Genomic DNA, 22,369 nt, shown 5'->3' on the forward strand with positions numbered 1-22,369 from the left:
GTTGTAGCCAAAGTAGCTGAACTTTCCAATTTGAAAATGACCCCTGACAACCTCTGGATTCATTATGTTTATTCTACATACATCAGAACACCCCTTGACTCATGCTTCCGGAATTATGCCATGAAAAGCCAAGGGGATTAGGCAAAGTATCAGAGATGCTGGAGAGGGAGGAGGAAAAAGACTTTCCGTTTCCTCCTCCTTCCAAAGGAAAGTTTGTTTGTGTATTTTATTCGGCATCGCTCTTTGATCTACTTTAAATTGTTCCAACCAGCAAACTACCAAAAGGATAGAAATGTGGGTTGTTTTCAACAGGTTCTATCCAATTTTAGTCTGACTTATCCCATTCATTTCATTGGGTCTAATCTAAGTTGGAGTACCATCTGAACACTTTCTGGAACCCAAGGCTTCACATCCATGACCAAATGACACCAATGCCATTGAATACTTCTAGTGTTACTTGGTTGCATATATCTCAAGACTGTGATTATTGTCACATATTGACTGTGGTCATTGGTATAACTGGTTTGGGGCACGCATCCCTGTGCCTTGCCAGATCCCATGAGGCTATGGTATCCCATCTCCATACTGTGGTCTGCGCAGAGATACATCTTTTTCATTTCCCTCAACTTCCATTTCTAAGGAGAAGGCACGGGAAAGACTGGGCAGGGGAAGCAAAATGTGCCACTACATTTAGCAAAAGGCTAGGCAACCTGGTGCACTTCAGATGTTTTGGACTTCAACTCTCACAATCCCTTGCCACTGGCCATGCTTGTAGATCAAAACCTGTGGACAGCATCAGGTTACTTACCCTAGGCTGCAATCTGGAGACTGATGTTATACTTCTTAATCCCCCAGTGAAGCAGTGTGGCATGGCAATCATGGCTTTTCCCACCCATTACCCACAGTTCTATTGTCCACCCTCTCCATCTTTACCAAATCTCTGTAAATGAAGCCTGTTTGTTCCTATCAGCCCACTTGTGACCATTCATCACAGGGCTCGGTGAAGACCCTTTTGTTTGTCTGGTTGCTACAACAAGCAGGAAACTTGTGTGGGAAACTTACTTTAGTTAAAACAGGATGTACACAGTATTCATGGTGCTGATGGTTTTACCCCTTTCAGGAGGGACAGAGGTTTCATGCCTGAGCCTTTACCTGTTTTAAGTGGTCATTTAAAGCGATCTGCATCCCACTCTTCTTTCTTAACATCTCGCAAGTCATCAGAGTATAAAAGAGAGCAGTGATCGCCAGGGGCAGACAGAAATAAAAGCTAAAGAGCCACCAATCTTTATATTCCTTGTAATGCTAAGAGAAGGAGGGGGGGGGGAAATCAGAATGGTTAAGAGTTTGTTTTCTAGCAGCAGTCAAGGAAACATGCATATCAATGATGTTCAGAACATCACCTGCCAAAACCAACCGATCAGCACTCCAGCCACATCCCCATCCCTGTGAAGAAACCAGTTAATTGCCTTGCAAAACGAGGCCCATCTCTGGGATCTGGACCCGGGCTCCCACTACAGGCTGCTCTGCCAGAAGAAGTGTGGTGCTGGCCACTATGGGAGAAAAGCTGCACCCCACCAGACATGGTGGTAGCATCCTGGTCACTGCAGCAGCAGAGATGGAGGCGAGGCAGGATGGATGTTGTTGGAAGGCGTGACCCTGCTGCTGAAGCAAGGGGGACACTACCTGTGGCAGAGCAGGGCCCAGATGCCTCGCGAAAGAGGGGAGGGATGCAGTGAGAGGGCTGAGCCTGCTGGCAGATATTTAAAGTCAGTCAAGCTGGGGCCATGACTCCCTCAGGACGCATCATGAAAGAGCAGATCAGGAGAAGGAGGATGCAGGATATGCTAACCCCTCCTCTCTGTATTTGAGGCCCCATAAGAGAACTAGGTGGAGCAGTAAAACTTAGTGGACTAATCCCGTTTTGTTTTTTTGTTTTTACTAATCTGCCTCTCCACCAATGGTGCAGTGGTAAATTTTGAAGTGGAGATGCTCATCATGACAGTCCTGAGAGCCACGCCCCTAGGGAGAGTCCAAAAATTCAGACAGCTGTGTTGATCCATATCCAGTTCTAGCAGTTTTCATCTTAACCAAGAGCAGGTCTTTTGTTAAGCTAATGGTCTGAATTGCCCATTCAAGACCAAGCCATCCCAAAATACTTTGCATTACAACAGGGAACAATATATTGTCCCTGGGAGAATTCATTGTCCTCAAGCTACTGTGAGGATCACAGCTAAACTCAGAGAGAACAGGGAATTCTTTGCAGGGGGTGGGATGTGTGGCAGATGACATCAGCATCCCTGCTAATAAAGAAGTGCCACTGTTGTATCTCTGTGTGCTCTGGCTCCAGTACACCACTGCGCTCCATAAATGCTTATGTCAATCTTTTGTAGCACACTAACAACCTGAAATATTTACAGACACTTTGCTGCCCATTCCCTTCGAAGAGATTCTTAGGGGCAAGCAACACACCACACTCATCGTGTGGGTATCAGACTAGTTCTTCCTATAGAATCCTGAAAGTTCCTTTCTCCACCGTCCCCTGCTGGTTCAGACAACGAGCCCACGGGGCACAAACAACGGATCAAGGTGAGCTCTGAATGAGCAATTTGCTCCAACATTGTTTGGAGCAAGCTGACTGAAGCCTTTTATACCTGAAGTCCAGATCACCCTTGTCAGGCTCCACCCCTTCCTTGAGAAGTGGAAATCCTAGCACTCCTCCTCCTCCTCCTCTCAGTGGTGGCCCTCATGCTTTTTGGCAGTGGTGATGGGCCAACATGGGGGTGTGGGTCTCTGGTGTGGAGGACGTCAGTTCGTTAGGTTCAGACTTGAGGTCCTGGGCTCCTGAGGTCCCACTCCAGGGGTTCCTGGATCAAGGACCTCCAAACTGATGAGCTCTGACTCTGGCCTGGTCATGATGCTGGGGCCCTGGTTGATCTCCAGCACCTCTGCTTCTGGTGCTGCTCATTCAATGGGTCTGGCCACCCCCCTCATCTGAGACCAAGCCCAGGAAGTTCCCACAGCTAAGTCATACTCACAAGGAAGGAGGAGCTAGCAACCATGCTTCTTCCTACCATTCTCTTCTCTTCTGTGGCTAATCTTCCCTGCTCTTCCTCCCAACTGCTAGGGGGAAGATTAGCTGCATGAGATAACAATAGAAGGAAAAAGCCTGGCCAACAGCTCTTCCTCTTTGGTAAATGTAACTCAACAGGGGATCTTTCCTCCCCAGAAGGGAAAAGAGGAAAAGGAAAGGTTGGGGTGATTAAACACTTCAAACCTCTCCTGATATGTAAGGACAGCCAGTGGGAGCAAACTCTTGAGGATCTGAAACAGGCAGAGCTGGGCTGCTTACAGCAACAGGCAAGTGTTACAGCCCTCATCACAACTGAGGGAAAATCGTTTTAAAAACACACACATGTGTGTGTGTGTTCATCTGAATCCCCTTGAGCAATATTTTTGTTTTGAGGGAAAGGTATACGTTAAATAAATAAATACATTGAGCAGCATAGAAACAGCTGACCTGGGAGAGAGCGCTTTACCTGCATGAAAGGCGTTTTTTGCTGGGGAGCAAGTAGACAAACTGTAAAATTCTGTTTCTTGTAGTCTAAAGTATAAATATCAAAGCCTATAGCTTCAGGAACAGCTAAAATAAGAGACATGACCCAGATCAATGTGATTTCAACTGCTGTCCACTTTGGCACTCCAATTCCCTTGATACGGCTCCATGAAGCTACTGCCCGGTACCTAAATACAAGAAATAGTTATTACACTATAGATTGGGGCTAAATTCAGCTTTCTCCAATGGATGTGAATGTTACGTCTCCATTATTTCATTGGTTTATGAGTGACTACTTAAGTCCTATATCCATTCACAGTAAAGTACTGCAGAAACGGTTAACACAGAGGTTAAAGAGATGACACATTTGGGAAATGAGCAATAATATGAGCTCCTGCCTCCCTCTGAATTTAAGCAGAAAATAGTAGTGGCCCAGCTCCAACAGGCTTTGTCTCTCCCCCAACTGTCATCCAACAGCCATTCCCTCAGGCTGCAGCAGAAGGAAGGATGGGAAGCAGGGTCACTCCATCCGCTCAGCCAAGAGACCAGTGTTCTTTTGGTTTCTCCTCTCTTTGGACTGTGTCCCTCCATTCCAGGGGGTCATGGTAAGAACTTCACAACTAAGAACTAGCGCCTGAGTTTGGTTTTTCCTCCTTCCTCTCAATCCCTTCTTGTGTGTCGTATCTTTTAGATTGTAAGCCTAAAGGCTGGGACTGTCTCATTACTGATCGTCGTAAACTGCTCTGGAAGCCTTTTTGGGGGGGTTCTTTTTTGGCTGAGAAGCAAGGTAAAATTCTTTCAGTAAACATAAAGAATGGATTCTTAGTCGAGTGGAGGCTGTTGCAATATCTGTCCTTCTTGCACATGCCTCACCTCTTGCAAAAGGGGCTTGTGACATGGTTCTTTCCCATGCCAACATTGCCCTCAGAGTTTGGGAGAAGCAACATTGGCATGGAAAGACACTGCTCAAGCAACGTCAGGCTTCCAGTTACTGGAGTGGCGCAAGAAGGACCCAAGCTGCAGCAGTGCCAGAAGGAGACATCTTGCCCTGAGAGAGTCTTGAAGGAGTCCTTGCTGGCTCCATCCTGACCAGCTAGGGATGGCGGAGAATTTCTCCCCGAAACTTCGGGGGGCCGAGCGCCAACGTGTTCGGCCCCCTGAAGAAGTTTCGGGGAGAAATCCTCCACACACCCCCGACCCCCTCATGCCCCCCCCCCCCCCGGGACGGGACTTACCTTCGCCGAATGTCCCTCCTGGCGGCGGGTCCGGCCGGCGGTTCGGCAGCTGTTCGTGCGGGGCGGGAGCGGCAGCCGGTCTTTCGACCGGCTGCCGCCGCCGCCATTCCAACAAAAGAAAAAAAAAACAAACGCCCCCGTGATAGGCTACGTGACGATTAACGTAGCCTATCACGGCTAGATTTGCAAACTCAGCCGTGATAGGCTACATCAATCGTCACATAGCCTATCACGGGTGACTTAAAAAAAAAAAAAGCGCGTACGGATAATGGCGGCCCCCATAGGGAGCCGCCATTCCCGTTCCTTATTTGGTCGCTGTAGTCTATGTAAAGATTTACGTAGACTACAGCGACCAAATAAGGAATGCGAATGGCGGCTCCCTATGGGGGCCGCCATTAGCGTACGCGCTTTTTTTTTTTAAAGTCACCCGTGATAGGCTACGTGACGATTAACGTAGCCTATCACGGCTGACTTTGCAGATCTAGCCGTGATAGGCTACGTTAATCGTCACGTAGCCTATCACGGGGGCGTTTTTTTTTTTTTAAACTTTTGAGTTCGCGGCCGGGTGAGGCGGGAAGCCTCCTCCCCGGCCTGAATTTCGCGGGGGGAGCAGCGAAGCGCCTCCCCCCCACCGCGAACAAGCTTCGGCGAAAGGTAAGGGACTTTCGTCCACCCCTATGACCAGCGTTAAATATATACCAGCAGACTCTGCCCTCTACCTGCCGCCCTTCCCTCTCTCATGGGATAGCTGGGTCCTGCTCTGCCTCAGGCATCGTTCTTGCTGCTTAAGCAGCAGCGCCATTCCTCCCCAAAACATCTGTCCTAATGCACTCCTCTCTCTTCTATCTGTTGCTGGGGCAACCAAGATCTCAGATAACTAAGGTCATGTTGGAAAGGGCCCTAAAGCAGCTTTCCCCAATTGGCCATGCTGGCTGGGAATTATGGAAGTTGCAGTCCAACACATCTGGAGAGAACCAGGTTGGGGAAGGCTGCTCTAAAGTATGGGAGGTTCATAGAGTGCCTGAAAATGTCACAACTGAGAAAGAAGGGGAGAAGCTGGACTCTAAGTGGACCCGGCCATAGTCCAAGATCTAGAGGACTAAAACTTGTGTGTGTGTGTGTGTGTTCAACACAGATATATCATCAAAAACAGCATCTCCACAGCATGTTTTCTACTTTCCCTGCAGGAATGTTTAGAAGCTTTTACTGCACAGATAGTCCTCATCAGGTTAGGTGTGTAGTGCCACCCCTTTCCACCGCATGTATGTTTTTGACAGGACATGGCTGCTGGCAACATGATGAGGCCTAGCTGCCTAGTGTATCATTCCTCAACCTGGAGCTCTCCAGATGTATTGGACTACAACTTCCAGAACCCCCAGCCAGCCACCTGGTGGGGCATGATGGGTGTTGTAGTCCAACACCGGGAAGGCACCCGGTTAGGAAAGGCTGGCCTAGTAAGAGCTTCTCAAATGTTATAGCAGGGTATGCATGACTCGCCACGGACACGGCATTTCTCAACGGCATTTCCACAATTGAGAGAATGTGGACTGCAGCTCTGAGGGAACTTTGAAAAGAGGAGGTATTCAGAACCCAGCATCACTGCATTTAATCTGAAAGAAGGAGTAAGAGGCCGAGTGTGGCTGGACATTTGACTAGCCTTGTGACTCCACCTGAAAGAACTGCAGCGTTCCTGAGGGCAGTGGGAACCAGCTGTTATGTATGGCTAATGAGCCCAAACTGCAAAGGGAGAAATATAAATGGACCAAAGATAGATGTAAGGTGGTGGTGGATGGAAGGGAAGATAAGGAGTCTGTGTGTGGAGGCAAGTTTTGTTTTGGAGGATTGATAGGAGTTGATAAGAATTAGCGACGGACTAATTGACCCTGGGACTATGTAGGAGAAAAACCTCAGCCTCTCTGATAAGCCAGCTATCTCTTAAGGCCAGGCTGGAAAATATTTAGCTTTCTCAAAAGAGTCTAGAGAGACTCTGAGAGGATCCCTGGGTAGGGGTGGGGAAGTGGCAGGATCCAGGGATCCTTCAGTACTCCACACTCATCCCCACTCCTTCTTCCACTTTATCATGTGGGAATCTCTTCTCTTTTTCCTTTCCCTACCCCCATCTGTTTCTTTAAGTCCCTTCCCCGGCACACATGAGAATTTTCTGGATCTAGTATTTCAAAGCTTACATAAACCAAATGTGCATATTGGGTAAAAAGAAAGAATTGCTTTCTCACCTATCAATGCTGAGAGCACATAAACTTAACACTGTGATGCCCAACGATGTCTTTTGAATGAAGGGCACCAATTTACATATTTCAACTCCAAAAGGCCAGTTTTCTGCATGAAGCTGTGGAAGGTAAACAACCAATGGTTAACGATGGCACACTGCAAATCCGCATGAGATCTGGAACCTTAGAATACACAAACTAAGGCAGCCTTCCCCAACTGGGTGACCTCTGGATGTTTTATACTACAACTTCCAGCATTCCTGACCATTGGCCATGCTGGTGGGGGCTAATGGGAGTTGACTCCCAAAACATCTGGAGGGCACCAGGTTGAGGAAGGCTGTGCTGAGGGAATCAGACTGAAACATGCACTAAAAATCTGGATTTCTTGAAAGGTTAACCCTGGCACCTGAAAGCCAGGCCAAATAAGATACTAGAAAACTACTAGAAAATGCGTAGGCTCCACTTTGCAATACCATTTAATGATGATGATGATGTTGCATTTTTGCAATATGAAATCTAATGCACGTATCAGGCCTAATCCAGCAAAAGTTAGTCATATGGAAATCAATGGAATTTAAGTTAGTCATGACAGTCTGTTTCACAAATTCAGTTGGCAAGGGTTTCTTGGTTTGTCGCTATCACATATGCCTGGCCTAAGCAAGGAAAGCAAGATTAAAAAGATCACTAACTGGAAGACAGAAATATCAACAGCTCTTAGGAGAATGTTCTGTGCTTGTGCCCTAATACTTAGGATGTTCTTCTTAGACAGGGGTGGGTAACGTGGTGGGGGGTGAGGCTACTTTCCCACCCCTGTGGGTGCATTCCTGGCAAAAAAACCACACAGGTCGTTCACTGCTAAATTTTGGTGGCAAAGTGCCTCCCCCACAGCTTGCTGCTGAAAGTTGGTAGCAAACAGCCAGGGTTTTTTTGCCACCATCATGGAAAATTTTGACAGCAGGGGGGCTGTACTAGCGGCCCGGCATGTGGCCCATGTATTGCCCACCCCTGCCCTAACACACTAAATTTCAACAACAGGAGAATAAAATGGGATAGTCCCATGTAGGGATGTCCAGATTTTGTGAAATCCGTCCTGTGCGTGTTTTGTGGATTATGTGGTGTCATTCATTCCAGCATCTGTTCACAGATGGATTTGAATTCTTTTTTGTTATGCAGAAAAATACGCAAATAATTCCGTAAGAGGGTTCACAACAATTGAGCGTATGTTAATACACAACATTTAGCATATTGTCCCCCATTCCATTCAACTTTCCCCCGTGTATATTTACCAGTCTGAGCAGAAACTTGTGTATTTTCCTACAAATAAATTTGTGTAACTTTCGGGAAAGTAAAATAAGATTCGAAAGCCCAAGCTCATTTTGGTCTGTCTCGAATTTCTCCAACATCCTTAATCCTAAAAGATCCCCACCCCCATATTGATTTGTGATTGGCAGAAACTTTTTTTTGGTCTTTAAAATAGAAACTTTTTTTTAGGATTTTGCCTATGGTTACTTTCACACATACTCCCAAAAGCATGTTGGCCTCCTGGATTTCTCCAAGCCTGACACAACTGTTTGTGGGTGGGTGGGAGGGAGGAGAGGAAGGTTTATGTAGTAACAGCACAGTACTATATACATACAACCATGGCCAACTAGAAAGAGTTGACCATTATAGGCCAAGGCAACAAAATGGCTGTATCCTTGGCATTTCCTGGCAAGATAAGGTCATGGGTGGAGAATGTCTGGCCTTACCAAGCATCCTGGTTTTTCTCAAACAGAGATAGCAAAGATCAAAACATCTCTTTATGGCGATACTTACAAAGCTAAGAGACCTGGACATCACTCAGTATTTTGATAAAAGGTTCCTGTTAGCGCAGTTTATTTATTTAACTTGTACCCTGCCTTTCCACCAAGTAATGGCGTCCAAGGCAGATTACAGAACCAATTAAAATTGATTAAAACAATACATTAAATGCAATAAAAACATAACAATTACAGAAAAAATATTATTAAAAACACCACCCAACCCACCAGACCCACTTAGAGGTTTAAAGCCTTTTAAAATAAAGCAGTCTTTGCCTGCCAGTGAAAGGACATCAAAGAGGGCAAACCTAGCCTCCCTTAGGAGGGAGTACCATAGCCTGGGAGCAGCCACCAAAAATACCCTCAGTCGGGTCATCACCCAGTGCGCCTCCGAAAGTGGCAATCTCAAAGAAGGGCCTCTCCAGAAAATCTTAGGAACTGGGCAGGCTCATATCGGAGAAGGCAGTCTTTCTGGTCCCAAGCTGTATAGGGCTTTATAGGTCATAACCGGCACTCTGAACTTTGCCTAGAAACAGACCGGTAACCAATGAAGCTGTTGTAACGCATGCTCCCTGTAACCAGCCCTGGTCAATAGTCTGGCCACAGTATTCTGGGCCAGATGAAGTTCCTGAACAGTTTTCAAAGGCAGCCCCATGCAGAGCATGTTTGTTTGTTTATTTGTTTGTTTAATTATTTATTAATTAAATTTATTAATCGCCCATCTGGCTGGTCACCCAGCCACTCTGGGCGATGTACAACATATAATAAAACAGTTTAAAACAATAAAATTCTACAATAAAAACATTTTCTAAAATACTCTAACCCCACCCCAAATGCCTGCCTGTCAAGGGCTCCTTGGAGGGCTCTCTCAGTCTAATTTAGTAGCCAAGTCCAGACGCAGACAAAGGGATTCTTTTTAAAGCTTTATTCTTCTTTTATAACTTACAACTCTACAGGTAGCAACTAGATCTGAGCAGCAGCATCCCTATGCCCTAAGTTGGAACAGTTGGTCCCCGTTTGAAAGGCAATTACTGGCAGACCCCTGAATATAAGGACTAGGGAGAATCCCTCCCCTTTTCCCTTGGATCCTCTGGGCGCAACCGTTCTTTGAGCGCCAACCGGGCGCTATGCCTCCTTTCCGCGCTCTCCATTTGGTGCCGCTCTCTGCGTCTGCGCCGTGCATCCAACCAGTCTGCTATCGGTGCTGGGTCACTCCCTGGACTACTTTCTAATCTAGGAATGTTGGTGAGAGGAATCTCTGTCAGCTGCGGGCCCTGGGGAAAAGGGGTGCGCTCCTCTCCCAGGAGCGACTGCTCTTCCTTCGAATCAGAACTACTTTGGGATTCTATGGGCTCAGTGTCCACCCTGACACTGCCTGAACAACCATGTTTTTAATGCACGGCAGAAGCTCATTAAAGAGGGGGCATGACAGAGTTCCTTAGGGAGGGAATTCCACAGAGTGGGGGCCACCACAGAAAAGGCCCTCTCCCTTGTCCCCACCAGTCTAGCTGTCCTGGCTGATGGGACAGAGAGAAGGCCATCCGAGGCTGATCTCATTAAGCAGCCTGTCTGGTGTTGCTGCATGTTACAGTAGTCCAAATGGGATGCAACTAAGGCATGCATGACCATGGCCAGATGAGATGTCTTTAGGAATGGGTGCAACTGGCACACTAGAATCAGCTGTGGAAATGCACTCTGGCCACCCTCAAGGCCTGGGCATCCAGGTGAAGGGCCAAGTCCAAGAGGACAGCCAAACTGTGAACCTGAGTCTTCAGGGGGAGTATAACCCCATCCAGAACAGGTTGAATCTCTATTCCCTGATCTGCCTTTCGACTGACCAAAAGTACTTCTGTCTTGTCTGGATTAAGCGTCAGGTTTTTTTGCCCTCATCCCATCCATTACCAATATCAGGCACCGATTTAGAAATGGAACAGCTTCCTTGGATTTAGATGGAAAAGAGAAATAGAGTTGAGGGTCATTAGCATACTGGTGACGCTGAAACCCAAAACTCTGGACAATCTCTCCCAGTGGTTTCATGTATGTTTAAAAGCATGGGGGATAAGATGGACCCCTGAGAGACACCACAGGCCAACGGTCACAGCGTTGAACAGGATTCCCCCAGCATCACCTTCTGAGATCACCCCTCCAAGAAGGACTAGAGCCACAGGATAACAATGCCTCCCAGTTCCATCTCAGAGAGATGCCTCAGAAGGATACCATGGTTGATGATATTGAAAACTACTGAAAGGTCCAGCAGAACTAACAGGGACACACTCCCTCGTCCAGTTCCCAGCAAAGACCGTCCACAAAGGTGACCAAAGCAGCCTCTGTCCCATAACCAGGCCTAAAACCAGACTGAAATGGACTTGGGCAGTTTAGCTGATGCCGCCTCAAGATGTTTCACTCACATTGCTCCCTGGAATACATAAATGTTTTGGCCACGAGGTTGTTCTTCCAGGAACGTATAAAGCCTCTTGTCATGTGGTTATATGCAAGGCTGCCTTTGGGAAGTCTACTGCATGAATGCTATACAACTACACCAGGGAGCCCAAGTATATGGCTATAAGGCAGGAGTAGGCAACACATCCTCCCTACCCCCAAATTCGACAGTGGCAAGAAATGTTCCTGAACAAACAAAAAGAGAGGCAGTTTTTTGTGCTACGGAGCACTACAAGGGTCAAACTTAACTTGTCCAGAAGCAAAATTTGACACTTTTAGCACTCCGTGGCCATTATGGAATGTTAAAGGATCAAATTTAGCATGAGAACTAGCAAAATTTAACCATTTTAGTGCTGTGGAGCAGTCTGCTGCCAAATTTTGGTGGCAAACCTCAGATTTGTAGGGGATTTGTGCGTGGGGGCACTGCATGCAGTGGTCCCCCGGAACTTTCACAGTTATTCTCCTCTAATAAAAGGTTTTATACATGACTGGGAATGATGTGGGAAGAACTGTGAAGGATGCAGCCACCATGCTGCTCCAAGTATCTGTGAAGTGGAGAGGGCTTACACTACACAGCGATAAATGTAACTTAACAGTCAGCCACGGTTTTCCCACTGAAATATACAGATGTGACCCCTGCAGCAGGTCTGGCTGATCCACTTTTGGCCTCTTGATCTACAGGGGGAAATGTAACTCAGATGAATCCAAGCCATCTATTGTTGCTACAACTGCATAATCTTTGTGAAGGCAGATGGTTGATCCAGGCATTTGTTATCGCTTACAACAGTCAAGCTATCATTGCAAAACCTGGGAGACTGCAATTTATGCACATCAAATCAAGAGAACAATAACTGCACTTCAATCACCACCTTACTAAAATTGTCAGTAACTGCAGTCATCAAACCAGTTAGCCTAGAATAATTTCTCAGAAATCTTCCAGAAGAAAGGATGTAATGCTTTGCAGCTGGGACTACTGTGTTTTCCTAGGAAAATTCACCTTGCACCCTAATCCGAAATGCACAGCAAGCATTTGGTCAGTGCTCAAGAAGCCTCGAAATCAACACTAGAGAGACATGGGAACTGGCCAATGACCAGCGAGGATGGGATGGGGAAGAATTGGTGGCAGTCAAGCAGAAGGTAGAACAAGGCTAAGGCTCAGGGCTGGCCTAAGACATTTTGTGCCTGAGGCAAATAAAAAGGTCCTCCTTCATTCCACATACAGAAGCTGACTGGTTTGGGTTGTCCACCACACCTGCGGGCAGAAGGCTAGCTTAGGGGCTGCAGGCAGCTCTGTCCTCCAAAAGGGGGGAATGGCTAGGGGGCTCAGAGGAATGGCAGGGAGAACGGCAGGGAATGGCAGTTCTCAGGCAGAACTGCTACCTGAGGCAGTTGTTTCCCTCTGCCTAATGGTAGGGCCAGCCCTGATAAGGCTGCTCCAAAAAGGCTTTTCTGAAGAAGACATGGATCTGGAGGAGAGGGAAGGGGTAGAGACAAGGAAGTAGAGATGAACAGAGATGAGGACAGGTCTCTAAAGGCAAAGGGCAGAAGGCATGGAGATGGGGGGGGGGAGGGATGGATAACATATAAGCTTGTGCAGAGTGCAGTATGTGATACAGAATGATTTAAGGGTAAGGGTAAGGATAAGAATCACGAAACTACTGCAAATGCCAAGCACAGCTCTACATTTTATGCAGCAGTGAACCCAGGTTTTCCAATGCGTGTAGTTATAGCAAGGACCCAGACTCCTTAGAAGTAAACTGCTGTCTCTGATACATGTGGTTCAAAACAGAAGTTTGTCACACACATACACTGTGCTGCGCACGCGCGCGCGCGCGCGCGCACACACACACACACACTACAATGCTCATTACAACTGACATACACATTACAATCCAGTTGTACTCATTTGGGGTGTATGTGCCTTTCAACATTTAAGGTGGGGGCTAGTCTTTAAAGAGATCTTGCTGTGACAAGATCACAGCAGCAAAATAATATAATGAGCAAAATGAAGAAAAAGAAAATATGTTCTGAGACTCCTCAAGGTAACTGATTAAATTATGATAGATGTCTCGGCTGAAAGTGCTGATAATCTCAGATGGAGATGGGTCTGTGAATGTGGGTGGTGAGATGCATTGAAAAAATCAGATGCACAAAAGCTCATGGAAAACAAGCAGCTGCCCCACTGCCCCATAGCATCATCCTTAGATAGACAAAGCACTCAGTGGATGTTCATTGAACGTGGAGCTCAGTGAAGATCTTGATGGAGATCTATTTGTACATCGAATAAAGAATTATATAATACCAAAGTTATGGGATGAGGAAGTTTTGGAGAGAGGGGTGCTCTTTCCTTTTCACTCCTTCCCTGTATCCCCTTAAGAACATCGGGCTCTCACTTTGATAACCATGGGTGAAATGCATCTTCATGGCAATCAATGATTAGTTTGCCCTTGACATACCTGGAAGATGGATTTCTCCCAGTGGTTCCAGCACTGTTAATGGGAGATGCATGGTTATATGTCCATGTCACTGGGTGGAATAGATGTGATTACTTACCAGGTGCTAACCGACAGCACAGACCTATGTATATCTACTCAGAAGTCCCACACCTATCATTCCCAGCCAGCAGTCCAACATACCTGGAGGGCACCAATTTGGGGAAGACTGATGTAATCATAGCAGCTAAATCAAAGGTGGGCAGCTTCGGAGCATCGGGGGGATAATTTCTGTCCCCTGGAACTCACTGGGGTTGTACACACCCTGCCACTGCTGAAATCACAGCTGAATTTCACTGGCAACTTGGCAGTAAGAAAACCCCCAGCATTTCCCCTTTAAAACAAGCGTGCCTTGTTTTAATGCAAACTTGTACTCCTGGAAGCCCTTGGGGACTGCAGTTTATGCATTAAAATAGACACGTGCTCCACGTGTGCCTTGTTTTAATGGGGAAATGCAGCTTTTTTCTTGCTGCTGCTGTGCATCGCCAAAATTCAGCAGTGCAATGGCAGTGATCTGGGAGCAGTGGGGCTCACACAAAAAAGGACATGCAGCCACAGGCTGCGTGTTGCCCATTCCTAGGCTAAATGGTTGCAGACAACTGGTTTATCACACATTTAAGCACACACAATGATGCAGATGATCAGGCTATGTGGGGGTGAGGTCAGTCCAGAGTCAGCTGATCTTCTGGTCAGGTCTCTGTATTATCCTGCCAAGTAAGAAGGAGAATTATACCACTACTCTGCTTCTCCCAGTTGCTGTGGAAATGTTGTAAAAAAAATATCCTACCACTTTGGAGGATGATACAGACATTGGGCTTACCAGTATGTTGCTACTTGGTCAATATGGTCACCTGTATTCGACCACTGTTCTGGGGCACAGACTGCAGAAGGGAGACTTGCTAAGGAGAGAGGCAGAGGAAGAGCCTATAGTAGGAAAGGACAGTCTTGCCCAGCCTCACACCCTCTAGGTATTTTGAATGACATCTCCCAGCATTCCTGACCATTGGCTATGCTGGCTGGGAACGATGGAAGTTACAGTCCAGAACTTCTGGCGAGCACTAGGTTTGGGAAAGCTGGAATAGAATAACAGAATCACATTGCTGAAAGGGACCTCAATTATCATCCAGTTCAACCCCCAGCTGATGCAGGAAACCCACTGCTACAGGATCCCTGATAGGTGGTCATCCAACCTCTGCATTAAAACTCCTTAATGAGGGATAGTCTACCTGCTTCTGGGATATGCAGGTCCTATCATACCAGCCAAAGTGGTGATAATTCCATACTTCTATTATGTTCATCAGTGACCGGGAGAGATGGCAACGTGGGATAAAACACCTCCAAACACTCAAGTATAATCTCTCCTGAACAAAGTTTGGAAAGTGCATGCACTGATGGAGGCACGGCTTTTGCTATACTTCTGAATGAACTTTGCAGCAAAAGGAAGCCAATGGGGGTTAGAATTCCTCATCGCTTTGGGCAGGACATTCAACATGCCACTGGCACTAAAGGCTGGGGCATCACAGCAGGCGCAGAAAGATCTGCATACATATGCAGCACCCTGAATGCTAATGTTCTTTGAATGCTGGGAGTTCAAGAACCACAAACACAGCACCAGCAAGGGCAACTTTGAAAACACTTGTTCAGGATTGGTCAGGGAAATCTGAAGCTGTGGACAGAAAGCTGGTTGGGACTTTTCTGGGTCTCAAATTTGTATCCTGAGTGATGACTGCAATGCACTCTGCATAGGCTCAGAGGCACATTCGCTTTTATTATAGCCCGAGGCAATGAAAAAACAAACACACACCGACGGCGGGCCGGGTTCAAATGAAAGCCCATCATCTCCGAGGGAAAACGCCCACACCCCGGAGCGCCCGAGCTGCCTCGCTCAGGGCTGGCTAGCGGTGGCCGCCCCTCGCAGCGCCTCGGCGCCCGCCGCCGCTTACCTTGTACAAGTTGATGGGGATGTCAATGATGATGAGAAGCAGGTCTCCCAGCGCCAGGCTGGCGATGAGAATGTTGGGCCCGTTCCGCATGCATTTGTTCTTGTAGATGATCCTGAGCAAGGTGGAGTTGCCGATGATGCCCAGCACGAAGACCAGGCACGCCACCACCGTGTTGATGTGCTTGAACGTCTTCGGGATCGCCGTTCTCCCGGGGCACACGGAGAACCGGGCTCTGGAGGCGTTGGACGCGCCGCCGCGTGCGCCCCGGTCCGGTCCTCGGGCGGTCGGGGCCGCGCTCGCCCACGAGGGGCCGAGGCTCTGCTCGCGTCGCCCTTCCCGGCGCGGCGGAGATTCGCGGTGTTCCAGCGCTCCGGCGCAGCTCAGCAAGGTCGCCGCCAGCCACAGCGTCCAGAGGGTGCGTCCGCCCATGATCGCGGCTGCCGCCCCGGCAGGCAGGGCCGCCGCCGGGAATCTGAAGCCGGGGAGACAGGAGGCGAAAGAGCGCGGGCGCGAGATCAGCCTGCGCAGGGGGGAGGGGGCGCCGCGCCCGCCGGCCCCGGCGCAGCCAATCCCAGCCCGCCCAGCACGTGCGCCCGCCGCTGCCCCGCGATGCGCGCCGTCGGGAGCTGCCCAGCGCGCGGTAGGGCCGGGCAAGCCCTGCGCCGAAGCCGCGTCGATTCCCGGGCAAGCCCCGCCCCGCGCTGGCGTGTGCCCGAGGCCGGCCTGGCTCGAGGAGTCCCGCTCAGGGCAACGGGGCTCCTCTGAGCAGGACGAGCGTTGGCCGCGGCCCTCCGCGTCGATCCGTTCTCGGGCGCAAAGCCAGGCTCGGAGTGGGGGCCGGGACAGCCCCAACCCCTCGCCTGGCAAAATGGCTATCCCCGCTTCTCCCGCCGCTTCCGAAACAATCGCTCCAATGTTAATAGACGGCGTGAAGGGCGGCATAAGCGACAGGGCGAACGGAAGAGAGGAGCGCCGGCGCAATCGCTTCGCTGCCGGGGACCCGCTCTGTCCCAGGGAAACGTCAAAAAACATTCGGCAGGGCCCACGGAAAGCAACGTGCTTTTCTATGTTTACTTTAGACAACTTTAAAAAATATGTAAATCGGACGGGTCTTTCCCAGTGGGTAAAAAGAGTGGGTTAAAACACACACCCCCAACCCTTCAGTTATTAGACGCTGCCGCGTAAAAACCCCGCACAGTCGAGGCAGGTTACTCATGAGTAAATGTAGCTATCGTTAATTCCCGCCGTTATCGAAGCTGTTGATCTTGGACAGTTTTACAGTTCAGTCCTTCACGTGCCTACTCAGGGTTCAGTGGGATTTACTCCCAGGTAAGTGGGTATAGGATTGCAGCCTAAGCACTGTGTCCAGTGTAGACTAACTTAAGTCCCATTCATTTCAATGGGGCTACTCTAAATAGGACTAACATTGGATAAACCCTAAATAGGGAAAACAACGTGAGATGATGGATTAAAGAAACGTATTAGTAGGAAGTGCCTTGTGTTTACATTTGATCCCTTGCTCTATCAAATAATCTCATGCCCACGTCAGTTTGTTTGTTTATTTATTTATTCCTATCCCCATTGCTATTCTTTCTCAGATATATTTCTTTAAAAACATTTCTACCCAGCCTCAGCATGAGGCACTCAAGGGTGATTACAAAATAACACCCCCCCCCATAAACATACTATTAAACATGCACACATACATCTACAAAATATAAAAACTAAAAATAAATACAAAATGGATTTCTATTTGGCAGCAACATGGAGTTGGACCTTCTCTGTAGTGGCACCCACGCTGTGGAATGATTTGCCCTCAATGCTGGCATGATTTAGGCATTTACTGAAAATGCATCTGTTTACTTTGATTTCCCCCCAGCCATGAGGTACCTTTGTACCTGTTTCTTGATATACGTGTGTGTGTGAGAAGTTTTTTCTTGTTTGTTTTGTTTGTATTCCTTCATCAGTATATAAATATTGTAAAGAAATAAATATATTAAAAATTCAATAGTGGGGTGGGCTGGCAGCTCAACTGTATCCTGAAAACGTTTACTAAAGGAGTAATGCTTCGTTAGAAGCAGTGAGGTTTAGTCCAGAATTAATCAAATTGAAAAGAGCCTAAAGAATCTCAAAGGGTGCGATTCTGTGCATGCTTATCTAGGAGAAGAATTGCGCTGCACATGGCATGGTACATCCTTAGCGCTTCCAGAGTTGAGTTATTAGGGTTTAATTCCACCTCTATGAGTGCGTCCAGACGGAGGGCTCCTCTCTCTGACAGTCAAAAGGAATTGTGCAGCTATTCTGTCTTTTCTTCCTTAACCATTTTTTCCCTTCTTGTAAGAAAAAGGACAGAAGAAGTAGGGGGAAAACACGGCAGGGCTACAAATGGAAGCCCCGCCCCCGCCCGGTAAAATCCTGTGAATGAGGCACAGTGTGGTTGCATGATAAAAGCCTTGCCTGGAAGCACCCAATGTTTTGTATAACACACTTTCACTTTGACTCCAAACACCATTTTTACAAGTCCCGTATATTTCATTTAAATCCATTCCCAAGTAAGATATCATTGAAATCAATGGGACTTCATTGTGTCCCCTACCCCGCAAAAGAATGAAAACATGTAAAAACAATTTTAAAAAAAGGAAGGCATGCTCTGCTTTTTCTAGTTAAAGCACAGGCTCATCTTTACTGGCTTGGAGTAGATCTTTACCTTGCTAAAATCTCTAAGAAGAACAGTGGTTGAGTCAGCTCCCAGCAGCTGCGAAAGCCCACTTCTTGCTGAAGATAGTCTGCACACACTGCTTGGCTGGTATACTGTGCTGGAAATGGTGGCAGAGATATATAGGTTGATAATTTTATGTTTTCTTCTTTTTTAAACACACACCCTCCCACGTCTTTCCTATCAATCACTGCCAAACTCCGCCCACTCCTCCTAACACAGCGCAAAAGCCTTTCTCCCCTTGTCAGCTCTGAAGGCCTGGAGAGCATCAGCAGCAAGTTTCCTGTTAGCACAGGCATGTAATGGGCAGTGCACAACATGGGAAGGGAGAGAAAGAGACCCTTTTCTAGCTATAAAACAATACAGCCTTGTGCAAATAGATCTTTGAGAAACAGTATCGTGTAGTGGTTAGAGCCACTTTCCCCCAACCTGGTGCCCTCCAAATGTGTTGGATCACAACTCCATCATGCTGTCCAGGGATGACGGGGGTTGTAGTCCCTTTACTCTATGCAGCACAAGATGGCATACATAGTTCTTGCTATATGCATAGACATTTTATCCTCACAACAACCCTGTGAGGTTGGCTGGGGTTAAGAGATAGTGACTGGCCCAAGGTCACCTCAGTGGCTAAGTAGGGATCTCAACCTGGTTCTCTTCCATCCTAGCCTGACAACACTCTGGATCAGCCTTCCCCAACATGGTGCCCTCCAGATGGCACCAGACTGGAGAAGCCTGTTCTAGGAGAATTGTAAAGGTGCTGTTATATCTCTTATGCTCTTATGTCTTTGGACTTGTTCACATGTCACTTCGGTAGTCAAGAAAATCATATTAGATGTTATCGTAGTTGGGAGGGGGCCAAGTTGATAATTGGAAGCCACTCAGAGATACAGCCATTCAGGAACATAGTATTGCTATGGATCCCTAAACTGTAGAATTTTCACTGGCTTCTCGCTCTGGATTTCCCCCCTTCCCCAGACCATGCCACATTTCCCAAGTATACCTTCACTGCCACTAGAAATTTATTTATTTATTTTTAAATGGAAGCTGTGATGACCAGGAAGCTGAATTCTGCACCCAGGGTGGCATTGTATGTTATTTTTTCTTTTCTGTGCTTGCATGGAATGAATGCGACTCCGGTGAGGAGGAGCTACAGTTCTAAACCCCCCTGAGGGAAAAGCAGCCAAGGGGGGTAGTGTTTCAGGAGAAAATTGGAGGTTTAGCTGCTCCCCAGCTTCTTTGCTGAAAAGTGCCCCCCTCTAGAGAGCACTTACTTCTTTGCCAAGAAACAGGGGACCCTTGAACTAAGGTTGTACATAATTGCATGGCATATTTATGGATTCTAGCTGTGGAATGAATTCATAAGGGATGCAAAGGTGTGGAGACTGATGGGGTGTCTTTTCAAAAGTCACAGCGGGAAAGAATTTCCTGTTTAGTTAACGGAACTCAGCTTAAAAATTCCCATTTCCAGCATCATTAGGAGGACTTAGTTTTGAGAGTTCCAGTAGCACAGGATGTCTGTGTGAATGAAGTGGTTTCAGTAAGAGATTACTTCTTCCTGGATGTATTGAACCTGCTCATTATGAGCCTGTGGGAAATCTGTTAATTGCAGCTACAACCTGTGTGTGGCTAAACCTTGAACAATGAATGTAGCAATTTTGCATATATTACCTGGCAGCAGCAAACTTTACCTGATGTGGGAATTAAACCACATCAGTTGCCTGGCACATGTGATTGCCCCCTGCAGACTGTCCAGTGTGGTGTGGGAAACAGCCACATGGAAGCAGCTCAGGTAACATGTGAACTAGCCAACAGTAATGGGTTGCACAAGATTTTTGTTTCAGAGGTACATACACCGAGGGAAGTTACAGAGGTAAATACACTCACAAGATACAAGTAACTGTACTGGTTCTTTTTGATGTTTATTGTTCTGTGAAAAGTTGTGAAGATATTTATGGTAAAATAATCACACCTTCTCCCACTCCCAGTTATAAGGTCAGTGATACAGGACCTGTATCAATAAGCCTCCATTTGCAACATTTTCCTCCTCCCATCCCTCCCTCTAGGTCACTGACATGTGTTAAATCCTCTGTCATTAAAGTTACAGGGTTTTTCTACATGAGGCTTTAAACCCACTACTTTACTGAAGCTTCTGCTTCCAGATTCTTTGTGGGATTAAGATCAGCTACTTTATACATGTTTTTTTCCAGTGGATTTCTTGCTTTGCCTTTCTATATGTTCAATTACACAGACACTAGGTGGCACTGCAGTATAGTGGAAATTCTACAAATACACTAGGGTGTCATGCCACCATTCATGGATATACTACACTTTCCTCATTAGAACCTCCCCCCGGCCCCGATATTGGTTGCAAAGAATGGGAGAGGCTCTGGAGGATGATGACATTGTGTAAAGCACCCGCAAACTACCATGAGCGAAGAATCACAAGTGCACAATAAATGCCTCATGTAGAAAGGCCCACATTCTAAACAATGTACAGATGTAGTGTACAGATATATTGACTTGCCTATTCTGGGAGTATATTTCTTTTTCTCTTTTTAATTCTGTAGCATCTACAGCAAGGCTTCCTTTCCATTTGTTCAATGCCTCTCCAGTCTCTGTTAGTGCCCAGTGGCATCGAAATTGCTTCCCTAGCCAGCCACTAACACTTGTGCACACGCATGCACACCCCTTAGGTAAATCCTTGTTTAATCCCCTGTAAGTGAATGACTGCGTTTCACTCTAATCATTTCTGCAAAGTAAAGAGCTGCATTTGAGGGTGATGTTGTTTTGGGAGCAAAACCTGACACAGGGGTGCACTATGCATTGCACCCTCTAGCAGTCTCCAAAAGGGGAGTCCTGAACTATATAGGCCTCCATCATCTTGAACGGCACTTTGCAAGTGATCAGTAAACCGGCAGTATGTGCAAGTTGTACCAAGGTTTTTATACTATCCTTGATTCAAAATGACAAGCCATTTGAGATAAATAATATGGGATGGCTTTGGATTGGATGGTTCTTCTGCTTTGGCTTCTCCAATTTCTGCCTCCACAGATTGCTCTGCCTGTTGTTGATATGCTGGGAAAATGCCTGCATTGTAACAATTGTTTTCCATTTATATGCCTGCTTATTTTAAATCAGAGTAACGAAACAGGAAGAAAGAGCCTCAGCTGAACCTGTATGCTAAGGACAAGCTGGATGGTTGTCATGTTTTGGCAACATGAGGTGGAGGCAGAATGTGTAGCTCTGTCCTGTGTTGCTTGTTTGTTTCGAGGCATAATTCGGAGGGCTGGTTTTGATCTCTGAAGCACTACATGGTCTAGAACTTGGAAATCTGAAGGACCTCTTAACGTGAACCCACCAAAGAGTTAAGATCTTCAGTGGAGGCTGAAGTGAGGTGGATGGCTACCAGGGAAAGGGACTTTTCTGTGGTGGGGTCTCTGTGCAATGCCCTTCCCAGACTGATTCACCGGACACCTGCACTAATGGCCCGAGCTGGCTCCACGTTTTTGGGAGCCCTTGGCAAGACACCCTCAATGGGCCCTCTCCCCCAGTGAGTCAACCTTCTCACCACCGTTGCCACCAGCAGCTATTGCTCATCATCCTGTTTCTCATCATTGCTGCCACTTGCTTCCCTGGCTGAGAGCCAGTGAGCAAGCAGGCAGTGGCATCTACTGTTCCTCCCTTTTACCACCACTGTTGTCTGGTCCAGAGCGAGAGGCAGGTGAACAAGCAGGTTGCCATGGTGATGAGGAGGAGCAAGTTCAGGGGACTCTTGTCAGTGGGCTCCTGCAGGAGTGAGGGCTCTTGGCAGGTGTCCTACCATATCTACCCTTGTCGCTGGCCCTGCTAATGGCATTTAGGCTTCTGTAAACCATGTTTCTTTCCCTCAGGTATTCAGGGGCATTAAAATCCCTGTTGTCTCCTGTACATTTTTGCCTAATTGGTTTTGAACTTGGGGTTTGCT

The 22,369-nt window shown here is 47.3% G+C and overlaps 1 protein-coding gene across 2 annotated transcripts in view; it reads right to left on the reverse strand.

The window, feature by feature from the left end:
- The window catches only part of EDNRB (endothelin receptor type B), a 33,973-nt gene extending 15,463 nt beyond the window's left edge, over positions 1-18,510 (reverse strand). The window contains exons 1-5 of one of the 2 annotated variants that reach the window (XM_084844715.1): positions 18,397-18,510; positions 15,690-16,161; positions 7,023-7,135; positions 3,537-3,741; positions 1,153-1,302 (exon numbers count right to left, since the gene is read on the reverse strand). In XM_084844715.1, coding sequence (XP_084700841.1) covers positions 1,153-1,302; positions 3,537-3,741; positions 7,023-7,135; positions 15,690-16,118 — 897 coding nt within the window. In that variant the 5' untranslated portion in view covers positions 16,119-16,161; positions 18,397-18,510. Of the gene's footprint in view, positions 1-1,152; positions 1,303-3,536; positions 3,742-7,022; positions 7,136-15,689; positions 16,500-18,396 lie in introns of those variants that run through there. The other variant, XM_084844716.1, reaches the window with a different exon arrangement.
- Positions 18,511-22,369: the final 3,859 nt, after the last annotated feature.

Source organism: Heloderma suspectum, chromosome 3, assembly GCF_057233095.1.
Source record: "Heloderma suspectum isolate Gila_16-S chromosome 3, 16-S_ref, whole genome shotgun sequence".
Taxonomy (NCBI): Eukaryota; Metazoa; Chordata; class Lepidosauria; order Squamata; family Helodermatidae; genus Heloderma; species Heloderma suspectum.